The sequence below is a fragment of the Syngnathus scovelli genome, chromosome 1 (assembly GCF_024217435.2).
Source record: "Syngnathus scovelli strain Florida chromosome 1, RoL_Ssco_1.2, whole genome shotgun sequence".
Lineage (NCBI taxonomy): Eukaryota > Metazoa > Chordata > Actinopteri > Syngnathiformes > Syngnathidae > Syngnathus > Syngnathus scovelli.
The window spans coordinates 20,184,322-20,202,448 of NC_090847.1; the positions used below are offsets into that span (position 1 = coordinate 20,184,322).

The window sequence follows — 18,127 nt, forward strand, 5'->3', positions numbered from 1 at the left end:
ATATCCATTGATCTGAAGCAATACTGTACAATTGGTCTTCTGTCCCGACATGGAAAGGTTAGAAGGTAAATATGATCTTCTCAAGAAGGGACACTTTTGTGGTATTGTTTTATGGCATAACGTGTGTTTCGTGTGAATGCTTACTGTCATTGCGACATTAATTATTTCATGAACCGTGCACAATAAAGTAGTTGCAGATGATTCAGGAATTTCATGACTTATGTGGCAGGCCACTCACTTATTATCATCATATTTACTGTTTTTCCTTTGAGTGTTTTAAATTTGTCGTATAGGCGTGTTTTTCATACAAATATTTACTTCCGATTTATGGACAAATTCGTACTAGTCGTAGGGAAGGAACTTCATCATAAAGCAAAGAACCCCTCAGATCTCCGGGAAGGTTTTCTTCCAATTCGTTCACAGAGGTTGCCCCCTATTGACCATAATGTTGTACTTCACTCCAACCAAACAACCTTGAAACAATTATTTAAAGCTTTTATTCATTCATTTCGATAATAACTATGGCGGTGATCTTTTGTAGTTGAATAACTCCCATGGATTAATAAATTAACTAGAATAAAAGAGACCTTCGGTATGATTTAAGTCAATATGTTCAATCACAATAATATATTGTCAAGTGTGGACAATTATGTCCATGAAATTTAGTGTTACAGAAACAACTGTGTATTCTAAGGTTTACATAGATAAGTTATGAATTTCACATGTATTATGGTCGGTGGGAAATAATTAAGACAGTCACCAACTCGTAATGTTACAGAAATAATTGTGTATTCTAAGGTTTATAGAGATAAGTTATGCATTTTACATGAATTGGTGGGAAATAAATAATAGAGTCGCAATCTCGTAATATCTGCACAGATCCGACAGTATTTTAGGCTGTCACGTGATCACTTTGCGCAACGGTTTTAGTCACCATGGCTGTCCTTATCATTACTGCGCAAACATATACTTCCGCGCATAATAGTGCGCCACTGGTTTTTGATTTTATTTATTTTTTTTACAGAGAAGCCCGTTAGATTTGTGACTAGTTTATAAATATTGTAAGAATTCTACATACCAGTAATAAATCTTAAGTGAATAAAATATTATTCGATGTTATAAGCGCTTTTTGCGTCGAATTGTCAAGAAGCGGAACTACTTTCTGCCTAAAATTTGGTTACACCCACATCGCCATTTTCTACTCGTTGAGTGCATTGTCACGAAGCTATAGCTAGCTTTAGCTTGAGGCGAAAAAACAAATTTAATGTCACTCCGAATACCTATCGTGTAACGACTTTAATTGTTTGGCTATTTTTCAACCTGATACGAGCTGCAACGTTAAGGTAACAGCGCGTGACGTGACGAAAATTAAAGGTGTAACGGTTCGCCGTTTGGCTGGCAACGTGCTTGCTGCTCGTTGTGGGACAAAGACGACTGCCGGGTCGGACCTCTTTTCTTTTTAAACTGTAAACCTGACGGCTGACACATTGACGTCCAACGCGCAAGACTCGAAGACCGAGGAGATGACGAGCTCCGTGGGGAACGTGGCTGACAGCACAGGTTGGTTTCGTTTTAAAAGAAAATGGCGTAAGAAGTGCGTGGAGGGCGCACGAGAAACGGGCCATCGCTTTGATTTTTGATGTGATCGAGGTGTTACATAGTCAATATTAAATTCTACGTCATGTATCGTAGTAGTTTCAAACAGACAACACCGTATCGTCAGATTTTAGATTATTTATGTCATATACACTTGTATCATATGCAAGCTTGCTGTGGTTGGTGTGAATTAGATGTCTGGGGGATTAATACAAAAGCAATACTTTGGCATTGATACCTTTTTGTAAATAAATGCTGTTATGCTGCTCCCCTGCCATATTTGTTTTTCACCCCATGCATGTGTTTCGTCGTCATATCGAAGTGAAGCAGTTGACAGCATGGACTTTTTAAGTAAAATCATTTCCTTAACTTCTTGTACTACTTAATGTTGACGTTTCTCATGCATGGAAAAATGCCCCTTTCTACAGAATGGATAATTTAAAAAGTGGTTTTTAATTTCAGTTTTACCCACTTCTATTGAAATATGTTACTGTAACTCTCGAACTTTTTATCCACCTTCTTATGTTGAATGAAAATTTCCATCTTTTCTGTTAATGTAATTATTATATTTTATGAATATGATTTATTTTTCATTTGTCTGCCATTTTCCATCCATCACATCTAATGTCTTGTTTCCCCCACCCCACCCCTCCCCCTGCTCCTTGGACTGTGTTGGTGCTCCAGAACCGACAAAACGTATTCTTTCCTTCCAAGGGTTGGCTGAGCTGGCACATCGCGAATATCAGTCGGGGGACTTTGAAGCAGCAGAGCGCCACTGCATGCAGCTGTGGCGCCAAGAGCCTGATAACACAGGCGTGCTGCTGCTTCTGTCCTCCATTCACTTCCAGTGCCGAAGGCTTGACAGGTGAGGTGGGCTCGTCAACGGTCCGATGCATCACGAGTCACAATTTCTTCTGTCGTCAGGAAATCATATTCTGGGATATTTGCTTGCTCATCAATTAAATAGCAGTTGTTGGTGGCTTGCGTTGTAAGAGGTTTCATCATGAACTAATTATCCAACATGTTGCAGGTTGAATTTTTGAACTTTGAGGATGTAAGTCTATTTGACCGTAATGTGGTCAGTGTACTCGTGTAGATTTTCAGTTTGAGATCAGATATTTGTGGACCAAATGGTGGTTTGCAAAATTTTGAAAAGTTTACTGTATGTGGAGTTCTTCTGTTGTAGCATGGCAGTAGACGTGCAGTGCTCAAATCACTTGGTGTGGGGTGAAAAGTTGTCAATCGCAATTTGTTTTTGCAATGGACCACTGCAGTCTCTGCTGCGTCACTCTGGATACAAGATTACATGCAATACAAGATTACATGCAATCACAGCGTCAATATGACTTTTAGTTCCATAGTGTGTTTCGTCGGGAGAGCTGGAGAAGTGTTTTGTTCTAGAACTTACTTGAAGTTGATACATTACAGGATGTGCCATCAAGTTAAGCAGGTGGCTTATTTTTTTCCTCCTCGGGAAATCCAAACCGATAGTAAGTGATGTTTCTTCAGCTTAGACATGCCACCATCTTCTAAGGAAATAACGTGCTGTTCTTTCAGCTTATGCATGCAATCATTCACACAGGAACATCAAATGGTTGGTTGATGAGCCCATTTAAACTCTAAACAGTCAGAAGTACATAAACTGGCTCACATTAATTGTCGAGACTTGCTTTGTTTTCTACTTAGTTTTAATGATGCTGTTATAAGGTGAGCATTCCAGGAGGCCTATGTGCGCACTCCGCAAACTTAAATGCATCATTTGCATTACATTGAAGCATGTGCAGTCAGATTAGTTCTGTCCATCCTGCTTTACTTTTTGCTTTTCTCCCTAAAAATGTAATCTAAAGTAACCTTGTTTGCAGTCGAGTAAAAAAGTGTCCAAGGCCGTGTGGATAAATATATGCTGCAGATTTCCTGTCATATACTGCTATTGCTCCTTTTCACCATGCGCCTTGATGCTAAATAGTCACTTACCAACTTTGATTCATTTGTCCTGTTTCTGACCCAACAGGTCAGCTCACTTCAGTACGCTGGCCATTAAACAGAACCCGATGCTGGCCGAGGCCTACTCCAACCTGGGGAACGTGTACAAGGAGCGAGGGCAACTGCAGGAAGCCATTGAACATTACCGCCATGCTCTGCGACTGAAGCCCGACTTCATCGATGGCTACATCAACTTGGCGGCAGCTCTGGTCGCTGCAGGGGACATGGAAGGAGCGGTGCAGGCTTATGTGTCTGCATTACAGTATAACCCCGTAAGTGGAATGCTGCGCGCTGAACTCAGACCGAGCCACCAGTAGCCAGAGCAAGCAAAAGTAAGCTTCAAAACAGTTGCTTGAAAAATATTAAAGTGAGTTGTTTGTCTTTGCCAGGATCTTTACTGTGTGCGCAGTGACTTGGGCAACTTACTTAAAGCACTTGGGCGCTTGGAAGAGGCCAAGGTACGTTATCCTGGTCTGGTGTTCGAAATGATGTGGTGTTTTGGTGTGTGCTTTTAGTGTCACTTCTCTTACTGAAGCCATTCTATATCAACTGACTTTTGTTTTTGTTTTTTTGAACAAAAAGAAAAAGCCCATTATACAATATCTCAGAAAACAGGCCTAGTTCCTCCCAGTAGAATTGTGCCTTGCATACTTGGAGTTTTGGACCATAAATTGTCTAAAGCCCATGTGAGTAAACCTAAATAAAAACTTTTTTTTTATGCCAAAACGTTTTCGATCAAATTTTACAAAATCCATTATAGTTCCCCACAATATTGTAGACTTCTTATATGTCTTCAACCTCATAAATTATCATTTGTCTCAATTCCTTTTGGTTTAGCTTGACCTTATACAAAAGGTCAACCCCCCCTTCCCCCTCTCTCCCCCTTTAGGAAGAAAGGCTCTAATAAGTGAAAACACTTGACATTCAATATTGTTTTCCATGCATTTGATAGTGTGACTGTGGGGGGAAAATACTGGCTCGGTCTGTGACGAATATATGAACTGATAAGTCATTAGTTTATATTTGCAGTGCTAAAGATAAGATGGTTTGTAACCTAGCCACTGTACGTTAGTATTATCTCCAGTTAATGGACATTACACTTGTTACCTCCATACACCCCCCCCCCCCCCCCCTCCCATTCACACTGACCTTTTTTAGGCTCCTATTTGCCACTTCAGTTCTTTACTGCTTCTATTTGCCACTTCAATTCTTTCCCGATTACATGGGGCTCCCTTCCCGGGGTTGGGTCAAATCTGGAGGTGTGCAGTTGTCCCAGTGGTTACAGGCCCTCTTATTTTATGCTAGATGGGGGTGGTGTGTTCCAGAAGTGGGGATGGAGTATGAGGGAGTGTCAAGCTCCTCTGCTCTGTCGCTCCACCCCCGCGCGCTTGCTAAGGATTGGTGGAGTGTGCGCGCCTAGAGCTGCCTTCCTGACCTATCACCCTTCCCCCAAAAGTGCCGGAGAGCTCTTCCAATAGTGCTTTTCATGCACCCAACCTTGTTTTTAGTTAACTCTGTCTCACTATGCCATGTATTTTGTTATACCATGAAATAGTCAACCATGTGGTTGCAAAAGCTTAATGACCGTAAACTCAGGTTCCTTTCAGTGGTGCCTTCCATTGGTGTCAGGCAGTCAGCTCGCAATCTATACTCCACCTCCTGCGTCAGATGCGGCTCCAAAAGGACAGGCGTGCGCAGCAACGGCGATGTCTTCTTCATTTCAGAGCTGTGGAGGCTTCTAGATCCAAATAAACCACAGACTTTTCTCCCTACCCTATTGGCCAGGATTCAAGAGAGCAGGCCAGGACAAAGCATTTTAAGCATTAAAATATTTCCTGAAAATGCTATAAGGCAGAAAATCAACAATTTAATTCTTCTTCCATTTTGCTTCAGTATGTAATATCCCCCAAGCAATGGGATCAGTTCATTATGTTTAAGGTCAAGCCAGTAGCTGCCCTCCTGTCATGGCAACTAAACTAAATTCATACAACTGATAGAACTTGAAAGTATGAACACGCAAAGCCTTTCTTCCCCCTCTCTTCCCCCAAGCATTTTTGGGGTTTTCTTTTGAACGCAACATTTTTTGCATGAAAGAATACTAAATATAGTCGGTTTATGTTTGTTGTGTGTTTTGGAAGAACCTGCTACATTTCCATATTGAAAGACAAATGCATTGTTGATCCAATTTACTAACAATGTTGTTTCTGATTCTGTCTCTTTTGGTTTTTTCCTCAACTGAAATTGTTGTATAGAAGGTTTCAGGTGGGTGACACTATACCTGCGTAGGTGCCCGGCGGAAAGGAACACTAGGGGCAGCCTCAGTCTTCTCTTCTTCCAGCCAGCCGCGGCCACCACTCTGACAAAGTCCAAAAATATGGTAACGGGTTTGTAACAGCCAGCAAAAGAAAAACCACCTCACTTCATGCTTGAGCTCCTCTCTTGTGGCATCTCTTGAAGAGCAAATGAAAAAGAGTAGCAAAAGAAATGACAGTAAGCATTTTTAAGATATGCTTATACTAATGACTGAGTTTTAGATTAAGTACATAAAGAAACTTGGATTTGGAAGCAGTAATGGTGAAAAACAACTAAGAACGCTCTAACTCCTACATAACTCTTTATTACTTTCCAGTTTTGTTTTATGTTTCCCTTCTTTGTTGAGTTGCAGCGCTGTGATGATACCGATATTGCGCTGTGAGTCTACAGTAGCGCAGGGGCTGCGCAGCGATGCCCTCCAGGCAACTAAAAATGCACAGCGCGCCAGCATGCGACCCCCTACCCCAATCCCTGTGGCCTCTTGGTTGCAGACCACTCCACCCTTGAAACCAGCCTCGCCCCCAAATGCCCCAATTTCTCTGAAGTTTGGCCATCCCTATATTTCGCCCCCAACAGTCCCTGCGGACTTGAAATCATTTTTAAATCATAGCATTGCATTATAACATTGCTCTGCAAATGTTTTCTCAATGGCAAGAGAGAATGGTGGCTGTGAGTCTGTGCCAGTCTGGTGTGGCAGGTTCTCTGCCTGAGGGGGTGGTGTGTGGCTGTTGCACCAAGATGGCTGGCAAGCGAAGCAGCAACGCAATGGCCTCTGCCACGAGCAAGGCTGCGCAAGCGTGGCGCATTGTGGTGGTGGTGGCGGCAAATAGTCCACCTCGCGCACCTGCGTGATTTTGTCGCGCAAGCATTTCAGGGACCATCACCTGCACAATCAGGTCACCATCGCAGGTTGTGAGATGTCGTACCTTCAGAAGTTCAAGTAAATAGTTTTGTTCTCGTTAGATAATAGTGTAGCAGTTTGGGGTTGTAGCTTTTTTTAAGTGCACTGTAAGATTTATATTAATTTTGCCACCGGGCTTTTAAAATGGTGGCCATAACTGCGCGATGGTGGTCGATGTGTAGGTGTTGGTTGGATCAGCGCAGCGTAGGAAGAAGCAGTGCAGCTTCGCGCAGCAGACTTTGGCGCAAGCGAGCCCATGCTGTAGACTCACTTTTTGTTTTCCTGGAGACAAGTCACTAATTTTGCGTTCTCTGCCCTTTTCTGTTTGTTTGTTGTTGTTTTTTTGCTTTTTATTCTCAACCTTTTTTTTTGGTTTGTTTTTTTACAACCCCTTGTCCTCCCCCCTCCACACTATTCCCTTTCTATCTGTTTCCTTTCCTCTCTCTTTTTCCATTGGGAACTCAAGGCTTGCTACCTGAAAGCCATTGAGACTCAGCCCAACTTTGCTGTGGCGTGGAGCAACCTGGGCTGTGTGTTCAATGCCCAGGGGGAGATATGGTTGGCCATACACCATTTTGAAAAGGTCTGTTGCTATATTTTCCAAACACCTGGTAGAAAAATGTTGAAGTATCGTTTGTTAATCCCATGTGTGTGTGTGTGTAATGAAGGCGGTGACTCTGGACCCAAATTTCCTTGATGCCTACATTAATTTAGGAAACGTTTTGAAGGAAGCCCGAATCTTTGATAGGTCAGTTATCTCAATCCTGACATGTATGCCTTACGTATCCTGTATAAAATAACTGAATCAGGTTAAAAAAAAAAAAAAAAGTTTTGATGATGCGGTTGCATGCAATTCGATGTTGTCGGTTGTGTTTCCAGAGCTGTGGCGGGATATTTGCGAGCCCTGAGTCTAAGTCCAAACCATGCAGTTGTTCATGGAAACCTGGCCTGCGTCTACTACGAGCAAGGCCTCATTGACCTGGCTATCGACACATACCGCCGAGCCATTGAGCTGCAGCCTCACTTTCCGGATGCCTACTGCAATTTGGCAAATGCACTGAAGGAGAAAGGCAATGTAAGGCAACTACTGAGAGCATGGATTTGCACAATTGACCAGGAGTTTGGATGGTCTGTCACTTCATTTGACACTTATCTTGGCCAATGTCTTTCCAGGTGTCTGAGGCGGAAGAGTGCTACAACACAGCTTTGCGTTTGTGCCCGACGCATGCAGACTCCCTTAACAACTTGGCGAACATCAAACGTGAACAGGGCAACATTGAGGAGGCGGTTCAGCTTTACAGGAAAGCACTAGAGGTACAACTTGAAAAGCGTTTACAATCGGGCAAAATGTCAGTTCAAGAGAAGGATCAAAATGGTTTCTATTAATGATTACGTTTCCAGGTGTTCCCTGAGTTTGCTGCAGCTCACTCCAACCTGGCCAGTGTCCTGCAGCAGCAGGGGAAACTCCAGGAGGCCCTCATGCACTACAAGGAAGCCATCAGGTACAATAATGTACCATTTGGACGTTTATTCTTGTGTAGCAGAACATGACGTTTTAAGTGTAAACAAGAATCATGCTGTTCACTGATGACACAAGGAGCCAACACATTGTCCGTGATTTACAGAATCAGCCCCACATTTGCGGACGCCTACTCAAACATGGGCAACACGCTGAAGGAAATGCAAGATGTGCAAGGAGCGCTCCAGTGCTACACTCGTGCCATCCAGATCAATCCTGCTTTTGCTGACGCTCATAGCAATTTGGCTTCAATACACAAAGTATGTATTGTGACTTTTTTTCTGGTTGTAGCAGCACTTATTTTTTGACATTTTATTCTATCAATCTAGCTCTGTTATTACAAGAATTGTTAGTAGCTATAACTGCAGGATTGCTATCGTTATGGGAATTGAAAAGGACAAAACGTTTGTATAATAATGCCATGGGTGAGTATTATTTATAATAAGAATGTATTATGTCTCTAATGGATGGGGATTTTGGTTTGTTAGGATTCTGGAAACATCCCAGAGGCCATTGCGTCTTACCGCACTGCCTTGAAACTCAAGCCTGATTTCCCTGACGCTTACTGTAACCTGGCACATTGCTTGCAGGTTTGTGTTTTTTAGATTGGATTCTCTCCATTTACATATTTGTTTATACGGATGGTGTTACGTGACAGTTTTTTATTTTTAAGTCATGGAATTTTTCCCTGTTTTTCAGATTGTGTGCGACTGGACGGATTATGATGAGCGCATGAAAAAACTAGTGAGCATCGTTGCTGACCAATTGGAGAAGAACCGCTTACCATCGGTGCACCCTCACCACAGCATGTTATATCCGCTCTCTCACGGCTTTCGAAAGGCCATTGCTGAGCGCCATGGAAACCTTTGCCTGGACAAGGTACGCTCTCGTCAAAGTAACATTTGAGTTGGTTGTGGGATGGTGGGCTCTGGTGCAAGTGACAGGTGCCACTGGGTTGTTGTCAGAAGTTTGGCTAGAGGATGTGAGGGTACCCTCAATCGTGACGTTGTTTTAGATTGATGTTCAAAATTTAGCTTTGCAACTCTCCTAGTGTAAAATGATCCCCTCTGACGCTGTTACGTCTACACATTTGTTTATTGAGCAGATTAATGCATTGCACAAACCTGCCTACGAGCATCCAAAAGATCTGACGGCCAGCGGTGGACGTCTTCGTGTTGGTTATGTCAGCTCCGACTTTGGCAACCACCCGACTTCCCACTTGATGCAATCCATTCCTGGGATGCATAATCCTGAGAAATTTGAGGTGAGTCACTTTCACTGTAAACCCTTCTTCTTTGGACTGCTCCCGTCAGGGCTCGCCCCAGCAGAGGGAGGGTTTGTATAGAAGTATCTAATCATGTATATTCTTTGCTCTTTTTCCCCAAGGTGTTTTGCTACGCACTAAGCCCCGATGACAGTACAAACTTCAGAGTGAAAGTCGTGGCAGAGGCTCATAATTTCACAGACCTCTCACAGGTAACCTATTGTGTTTTCTACTGATAATTGAAGCTACAAGTAAATGTGTCAATTTTTTTTATTAAAAAGGATTTTACTGATACTAGTACCATTACTTTTAGATTCCTTGTAATGGCAAGGCAGCCGATCGCATTCACCAAGATGGGGTTCACATTCTGGTCAACATGAATGGCTACACCAAAGGGGCTCGAAATGAGCTGTTTGCCCTCCGACCTGCTCCTATACAGGTAAGATAAAAATATTGACTCTTATTTCAAGCTTTATCTTTGGCCTTGCCTCAGAGTCAATCTTGTATGGCTTGTTTAAACAATCTTTTTCCTTTCCCCACGTTAGGCTATGTGGCTAGGTTACCCTGGAACCAGCGGCGCTCCTTTCATGGACTACATCATCACTGACAAAGAGACATCGCCTGCCGAAGTAGTTGAGCAATATTCGGAGAAGGTTGCCTTCATGCCACATACCTTTTTCATTGGAGATCATGCCAACATGTTTCCTCATCTCAAGGTTTGTCCTGTCTCCATGTGCTGTCATTAATTTTCAGATTGAGTTATTTTTCTTAGTAGAGTCTCAAAATTGTGTCAATATTGTTTTGTGCCCACAGAAAAAGGCCGTGATTGATTTCAAATCAAATGGACACATCTTTGACAACCGCATCGTTCTCAATGGTATAGATTTGAAGGCCTTCTTGGACAGTCTGCCAGATGTCAAAGTGATAAAGGTAGGTAACATTTTTGAAGGTTGAACAAAAGTGGTATGAGTGATTAAACAATACTAAAATGAGCACAAGCTTAGCTGCCTAAAGATGACTTTTATTTTCATTTATTTCTTCGGCAATTTTGATCAGATTTGTTGAACATACAACTCAAACTTGAGTGAAATCTATTTTGTTGGCCAGATGAAATGTGACAACAATCAGGAACCTGCTGCCGACACAAATGGAGCGTTGTCTATGCCTGTGATCCCCATGAACACGGCTGCAGAAGCAATCATCAATATGGTCAACCAAGGCCAAATACAGGTCACCATCAACAGCTTCACCGTCAGCAACGGTCTTGCCACCACACAGGTAGGCAGTACACAAAGATGAGTATTTTCCACACGTTTCTAATTAGCCAGTGCTAACTGACATTCAAGTGATAGCTCTGCGCCCAATATAAATGTTAAGTTCGTTTGATGATTCATGGAGATAAAACTTCAGTCTCAAAAATACCCAATTAACTTGCGGCTTACCTTTGGTTAGTGTGAATGCTCACATACGTGCTATGTGTTGATGTGGAGAACCCCTACTTGCCTTGTGTTGGTGTGCTCTGTTTATACACATGATTATTTTCACCCCCTTTTCAGATCAACAACAAAGCTGCCACAGGGGAGGAGGTGCCCCGCACAATTGTTGTGACAACCCGTTCTCAGTATGGTCTTCCAGAGGACTCCATTGTTTACTGCAACTTCAACCAGCTCTACAAAATTGACCCCCCAACTCTTCAAATGTGGGCCAATGTAAGTCAGAGCCTCCTCACTACACCTTAATAGTTTGTTGTTCTTTTTACACTTGTATTTGAAATGTTTTGCAACTCTTCTTCCCTACAGATCCTAAAACGTGTGCAGAACAGTGTCTTGTGGCTCCTTCGGTTCCCCGCTGTGGGTGAGCCCAACATCCAGCAGTACGCTCAAAACATGGGACTGCCAGCTTCCCGCATCATCTTCTCACCTGTGGCCCCTAAAGAAGAACATGTTAGAAGGGGTCAGCTGGCTGACGTGTGCTTAGACACGCCTCTATGCAACGGTCACACCACAGGCATGGATGTTCTGTGGGCTGGTACTCCCATGGTTACTATGCCAGGTGACGTTTTGGTTATTTTACTATAAAACACACTATTTTTAAAGACTGTGTGAACTAACAATTGACTTGATTGTTCTCCATTAACATCATTCTCACAAAAGGTGAAACCCTTGCCTCACGAGTAGCTGCTTCACAACTCAACTGCCTTGGCTGTCCGGAACTCATCGCCCATAGTCGACAGGAGTATGAGGACATCGCGGTCAAACTGGGCTCGGACATGGAATAGTAGGAAGAAATTCATACTACCTTGATAAACCATTGACATGTTTGACAAGCTTGTGGCTGATTGATTCTTTATTTTTTTTCTCTCTCAGCCTGAAGATGATTCGGGCACGTGTTTGGAAGCAGCGCATCTGTAGTCCTCTCTTCAACACCAAGCAGTACACGATAGACCTGGAGAGGCTCTACTTACAGATGTGGGAGCACCACAGCAAGGGCAACAAGCCGGAACACATGTTTCATGTCCACGCAGTAGAAACTGGTGACAGCGCCTGAACTGGAAGCCCTCCTGGAGACAAATGATAAAAATACTAGTGTTTTCCTCCCCAACATCTTTATTCCAAACCATGATGAGCATCCTAGTTTGGATGGTTTACTCACAGCCACCCCTCTCCTCTGTGAATGATTGTGTTGCACGCGCTCTTCTAAGTGGGGCCCAGTGTCATGAGCACGGACACATTTATCCCCGCTCGATCCTTATCACATTTTGTATCATGTGAGGGACACTACAGTAGAGGAAACTGAGACATTTGAGTGACCACTGAACACACTGAAGTACTTGGATCAGTCGTTGTACTCTGCTTTTTGCGTGTCGATGTGCGTGTGGATGTACAGGACTAATTGAAGCTTGTGGTGCAAATACCACCCTTATAGATGTTGTATTTATAAAAGGATCCATGGCTTGTTTTGTTGTGAGAAGGCCGCTCCAAGGAAATTGTAAGTCTTACACAAGTTCTTTCAGCTTTAAACACTTCATTTTAGCGGAGATTGCAGCCAGTTTCTCCTAAGATGTTATTTTACAACAAAAAGGAGTTGATGTGCAAAATTGTTTGGGTAAAGATAAACTCTCTTTACCAAATCTGCAATCTACTCCGTCTCATCTTGATGTTACACTGATAACTAACATTAATGGTAATTTGGTTAAAGATGTTCAAGATCTAAATTGCAGAATAGCTGAAAGAACAAATTTAACTTGTTTTAAATCACACTGAAGGAACAGCCTAGGTAAGTATTTTCTTAGCCGATTTGTTTTTGTATGGTCTTTGTTTATGCTGTCAGTTATGCTTTGCTTTAGATATGGGGAAAATAAAGATGGCAATTTGGGGGGGAAAAAAGTCAAAGGTTTTTCTGTGGATTTGGTTAACAAACTGACTCGGTATGGTATTAATATAGAGCACAGTTGGTTTGGCTACGGGAGGATTGATGAAAATTTGCACAAATACAATGCCTCTACGCAGAGTTTCCGGCCAAGCAAGATAATTTCCGTTTGTTCATTGTCATGCGGTTTGATCCGCACATTAATGAAAGAAGCTTGCTTAAACCCTCATTCTTTGGATTATTTTAATGTTGAGCCACAGGGGCATGAATTCGGTTTATACATTACATTTATGATACCATTACGCAATCCTATTGGGACAATTCATTTTGACGAGGTGTAGGATACCTCCACATGGACATTAAAAGCCTCTCTACTTGTACTGGCATGCTCACTTCAGTATCGTTAAAACATTCGACCTTTATACTATAAGCAATGCACAAAACAACTACAACAAGACAAAATTTGAGGTTTGTAAATAACTGTAAACTTCAATTATCTAATATAAACAAACGCACACACGACACAGCGGGTAGCTTCTTTCTTTCCATTTCGAAGAGTGGTGGCCTCCGGCTCAGCCTCCCGACTACCTGAAACATGTCCTAGCTCGAAAAAGGCAAACAATCTTCTACCCAACATTAACAAGATAAACGATTTATAATTAAATGCGGTAAAATGAGGAATGGTAATTGTGTTTATTTGTATTAATGCCCACACTCGATTTAAAGGACTACAACCCCCATGAATAAACACGACGTCTTGATTGCACATGCGCAGTCCTTGCTTCCAGACCGGACAGCTGGAGGAGAAAATGGCAGCACTCGTGTTAGGACAGCAGGTAAGACGTTCAATGATTTTACACAATTGATTGAGTTTACAATAGCTCAAACTCGATATTCGTGTATTTACTAGTTATTCTACGCACTATAAACTTGGTGAAGTCGTGCTGTTGATTTTAAATGTCAAATAATTTACACGACGCTTTGCACTTGAATGACTGCTAAAGTGCTAGCCTACGCGTTAGCTGCAATAGACAGTATGTGTGGTAATCTGTATACACTCATGTTCGTGGCATCGTTGATGTTACAATTTTGCTACTTGTGTTCGTGCAGGCTCGCCAGTTTAGCACATCAGCCATTAGGCCTGTATCCAAACTGATGAAGGTAAATATTAATGACAGAACATGCTGCGTGACCGAACGCTCATATGAAAGAACTTTGTGGGGTTTTTTTTTGTTTTTAATCTCATTTTGAATTCCACCTGAAGCCACCCATCCAGGTTTATGGAGTGGAAGGTCGCTATGCCACTGCTCTGTTTTCTGCTGCCAGTAAGCAGAAAAAACTGGACCAAGTGGAGCAGGAGCTGGTCAAAGTGAACGTAAGTAAAGATATGAATCCAAGCATATTTAAAAGATTGATCTGCTTAAAGGCTGCTTTTCCCCACAGGCCGTCATCAAGGACCCCAAAATTTCAAGTATTGTCATGAACCCTCACGTGAAGCGCAGCATCAAGCAGAAGACCTTCCATGATGCCCTTGCAAAGGCAAAAGTCTCCTCTATCACAACAAACCTCATCAGTGAGTTGCCACTCGAAGCTTATTTTTTTAATATCGTCTGCATTGTCTCTATAGCTTTGGCTAAAATATACTTGTTTCTGCAGATGTTCTGTCTGACAATGGTCGTCTGACAAAAACCGGTGATGTCATCACTGCTTTTGGCAAAATGATGAGTGCACATCGCGGAGAGGTGATCTGCTCAGTAACTACTGCTCAGGTAGGTCGCACAAATGCTTTTGCCTATCATGTTGTCAACAAGTATTTATTGTAGCTAAACATACACACACCTCATCAATATATAATCATTTCAGCCTTTGGATCCAGCCAATCTCACTGAGCTGAAAACCGCACTTAATGGATTTCTTCAGAAGGGTGAAACGATCAAGCTGGAAACCAAGGTACAATTTTAATCCACAATTAATTTTCCTTCCATCCTGTTTTGTGATCAATGGTACTATATCACAAGCTATCAGGGCCAAAGCAGACATGGGTGTCGCCATATCATAATGCATTCTTGCTAACTACCAGTCATAACAGTTTGGTAACGTTTCATTGAGCAGACTACTTTGATTATTGTTTTAGACTTACACCCAACCTTACTCATCCCTTGAGATTACTCTTTAGGGAAATTCTGGTTCCAATAGCTTATACAGTAAATAGGTGACATCTGGTTTTTTGACAAGATTTTTGTGCAGGCCACGTTTCACGAACCCATTAATAGGTGCTTTTTCCTGCAAATAACTAAGGAATGTGGGAATTTGCAAATTCTCAACTGAGAATATGAGGGTCTACTGTAATCTCTACTTACTATGGATACATGAGAATGTTATCTACCTTTTTTATTATTATTTATTTCCATTAAAACCTTTTAACTCCCCATTTATTGTAACTGTGTGCAGTATAATCTAACTGTACCACTAGGATTGTGCAGTGAGAATAACAAAATGTGACTTAAAATGTTCTCCTCTTTCCAGTCCGATCCTTCAATCTTGGGCGGCATGATCGTCAGTATCGGGGACAAGTACGTGGACATGTCCACAAAGACAAAGATTCAGAAACTGACCAAGATCATGAGAGACTCCTAAGTCCCGTGGACTTCATCTTGCATCTGTTTTAGAAATGACCATCAAGTGAACGAGTGCTGATACATGTAAATTGTTACCTGTTTGGCATTGCAGTTGCGCCGGAAATCAGTGTCTGTACTGAAATTCATTTGGATGTCAATAAACCTCCCAATAATATACTTCTGTGTGTGTGGATGTTTCAATTCTTAGTCCACTGACCGGTGAAATCTTGCAGAAACGCAAATCATATGAGATCCAGTAGAACTAGTACTAATTCAGACATTACTAGACATAGGCATTGTTGGTGTATTAACACAATTATTTAATGTCGTATTTGATCGTGGTTGTGTTGGGAAGAAAAAATGACTCAATCTTACTGAAGGCCACTACCACATGACCACGTTTTCTTTGTCTTGTTCAGTTTTCAGCACGGCGAACACATTTAAGCGCGACATAAATTATTATTGTATAATTTAAAAGAAACAAACTTATGACTGCTTGGATGAGCATTCTACTTGCTCATGTCAACGTTTCATTCTCCAAAACATGACGTTTTTCCCGGAAGTACGACATCGTTAAACCCGCGCATGCGCAGTGATTCCATCTTGCTACATATTTTTTTTCAGGAAAAAATGGCTTCCTGTCTCATCTCGCCTACTGTCTGAAGGATTAATAAAAAGATGAAACCACTACTTCCTTTTATTTTCGGACACCAAGGCGTACTTGACAGACATGACCATTGTTAACGACACAATATTAACATTTGGTCGTATGTCATCCCAAGACTGAGGTAAGTGAGGCCCTCCAATCTAGGTTAGCATTTTTTTAAACTTCGCTACTTGCATGCTACGCTTCATTGTCTTGTCGAGATGAAATGTGCGCAGCGATAAAATTTATCTTATTTCTATGATTGCGTGATTAACATGAGTTAGTGTTATTTTGGTGTGCCCCCCCCCTCCCCCCCCAACAGAAAATGATGCATCAAGTGACCTGTAGCAGCAGCAGCAGTGATTTCTGTATGAGTGGACCTGCAGAAGACTGCCATCCGGCAAGCCGTTTTGACTTATGCAGCCTCCAATCTCACAAGTTCTACCCATGCTCCCCCACAAACTCTGGCTTGCACCTATCATTCACAGGCCTGGCTCCTTTGCCACAGAACATGCACAAGGTGATGGCGGGTACGACGCAGGAGACCCAGAATACTTTTCAGCCTCTGCCACTAACAACTATCAATAGTGGAGGGGTTGCAGGGCCTGACGGCACCAAAAAAAATACAGGCAAAGTGAAGTCTGGGAGGAGAGGCCGACCACTGGGGACCACCAAGTTGGCTGGTTACCGCACAAGTACTGGACGTCCACGTGGGACCACAAGAGCTGCTGGTTTTAAAACCAGTCCTGGGAGGCCCCTCGGTACCACCAAAGCAGCCGGCTATAAGGTGAGCCCCGGCAGGCCCCCCGGTAGTGTCAAGAGTCCGGCGAGGCTCAAGGAACAGCAAAGTGGTGGTGATGCTCCCAAGAAACTCGAATTTAGTCCGAGCAAACTGGACTTCACCAGCTGTGATCTTCCATTGCTTGCCTACGCCATGATGGAGAAGAGAAACTTGTGCGAGCCTCTCGTGAAAGCCGATGAAACCGGTTCATAACATCAGAGCGCAGAAGAAAAAAAAAAACATGACAGCCAAGCACTCAACTTCCTGACTCTATATCAGTGTACAGTCTTAGCTACATCAACAAATTCCCTTTTACCAAGATGCACTTGGCAGGGAAGTTTGCATGTTATCATTTTGGTGGTAAGAAATTGAGTCTTTTGTCATAATGTGATCCCTCCTTGAACACATAGAACCAGTATCTTGTACAATTTTCTAGATAAGTATTTTGTGATAAACAGCCAATCACAACACCACCATCTGAACTTCTGTAAATGTGTTACCCACTTCTTGAAATACTCTTGCTTGTTTTCTGGTCAATTCCAGATTTTTGGTACAGCCGGTTCAAGTGTTAAATAGTGTTGTTTATGATGCATGTATAGTATCATAAACCAGTATTCCCAACCTTTGTTGAGCCAAAGTTTTACATGGGGAAAAAAAAATCCCTGAAAACCACCAAACAAAAATGGCACAATGGTTCATTGTTTTTTTTTTATTAAACTACTGCTATCTTGTCAAAGAGCATTTAATCGCTTTAGCTGTCATTATATGTCGGTGGCATAGATAGTGACATTGTTTGTAGTAAATAATCTTGGGACCAAGTAAGTCGAATTGAAGGGTGGCATGCCTCACTTGTCACACAGGTTTGAAATTTCTGATACAAATTTTTAATACATTGTGTTGGGAACGCCATTGTTACCATGTTTGTCTGACTGACGGTGTTAAACACCCCCACGTACTTTTCACTAAGTCTTGTAACCATATTACTTACAAATCCACAGCATGTTGTTCCAGTTTGTTGGGAGAAAAAAATCCAAATAAAATGTTTTTTGCTCATAGCTTATTGTTAAATGGAAGGTGTGATTCCGTCTGCGTACACCAGAGGCCCCCCGTCTCTAAATAGAACGATTAACCTGTAAA

At 42.2% G+C, this 18,127-nt stretch overlaps 3 protein-coding genes across 6 annotated transcripts; all 3 read left to right on the forward strand.

Annotated features, from left to right (window-relative positions):
• Positions 1 to 1,177: 1,177 nt before the first annotated feature.
• ogt.1 (O-linked N-acetylglucosamine (GlcNAc) transferase, tandem duplicate 1) lies at positions 1,178 to 12,968 on the forward strand. Of its 4 annotated transcripts, none has more exons than XM_049742480.2 (22): positions 1,178 to 1,560; positions 2,281 to 2,461; positions 3,608 to 3,851; positions 3,969 to 4,037; positions 7,260 to 7,376; positions 7,462 to 7,541; positions 7,673 to 7,868; positions 7,967 to 8,107; positions 8,195 to 8,295; positions 8,419 to 8,572; positions 8,801 to 8,902; positions 9,012 to 9,191; positions 9,418 to 9,576; positions 9,699 to 9,788; positions 9,890 to 10,015; positions 10,122 to 10,292; positions 10,390 to 10,506; positions 10,684 to 10,854; positions 11,133 to 11,285; positions 11,376 to 11,628; positions 11,730 to 11,853; positions 11,943 to 12,968. In XM_049742480.2, exons 1-22 carry the CDS (start codon positions 1,524 to 1,526, stop codon positions 12,121 to 12,123), a joined length of 3,147 nt encoding a protein of 1,048 aa, XP_049598437.1. In that variant the 5' UTR covers positions 1,178 to 1,523; the 3' UTR covers positions 12,124 to 12,968. The 4 variants fall into 4 exon arrangements, with proteins under 4 accessions (XP_049598437.1, XP_049598444.1, XP_049598463.1 ...); XM_049742487.2 differs by having other exon boundaries at positions 2,311 to 2,461; XM_049742506.1 differs by lacking the exons at positions 1,178 to 1,560; positions 2,281 to 2,461; positions 3,608 to 3,851 and adding an exon at positions 5,832 to 5,956 and having other exon boundaries at positions 4,022 to 4,037.
• Positions 12,969 to 13,656: 688 nt separating this feature from the next.
• Positions 13,657 to 15,740, forward strand: atp5po (ATP synthase peripheral stalk subunit OSCP). Its single transcript, XM_049742680.2, has 7 exons — positions 13,657 to 13,781; positions 14,056 to 14,106; positions 14,210 to 14,320; positions 14,389 to 14,518; positions 14,602 to 14,714; positions 14,809 to 14,895; positions 15,472 to 15,740. The coding sequence occupies exons 1-7, from the start codon at positions 13,713 to 13,715 to the stop codon at positions 15,580 to 15,582; spliced, it is 672 nt and encodes a 223-aa protein (XP_049598637.1). The 5' UTR covers positions 13,657 to 13,712; the 3' UTR covers positions 15,583 to 15,740.
• Positions 15,741 to 16,149: 409 nt separating this feature from the next.
• Positions 16,150 to 18,045, forward strand: LOC125982269 (UPF0461 protein C5orf24 homolog). Its single transcript, XM_049742695.1, has 2 exons — positions 16,150 to 16,351; positions 16,532 to 18,045. Exon 2 carries the CDS (start codon positions 16,535 to 16,537, stop codon positions 17,201 to 17,203), a length of 669 nt encoding a protein of 222 aa, XP_049598652.1. The 5' UTR covers positions 16,150 to 16,351; positions 16,532 to 16,534; the 3' UTR covers positions 17,204 to 18,045.
• Positions 18,046 to 18,127: the final 82 nt, after the last annotated feature.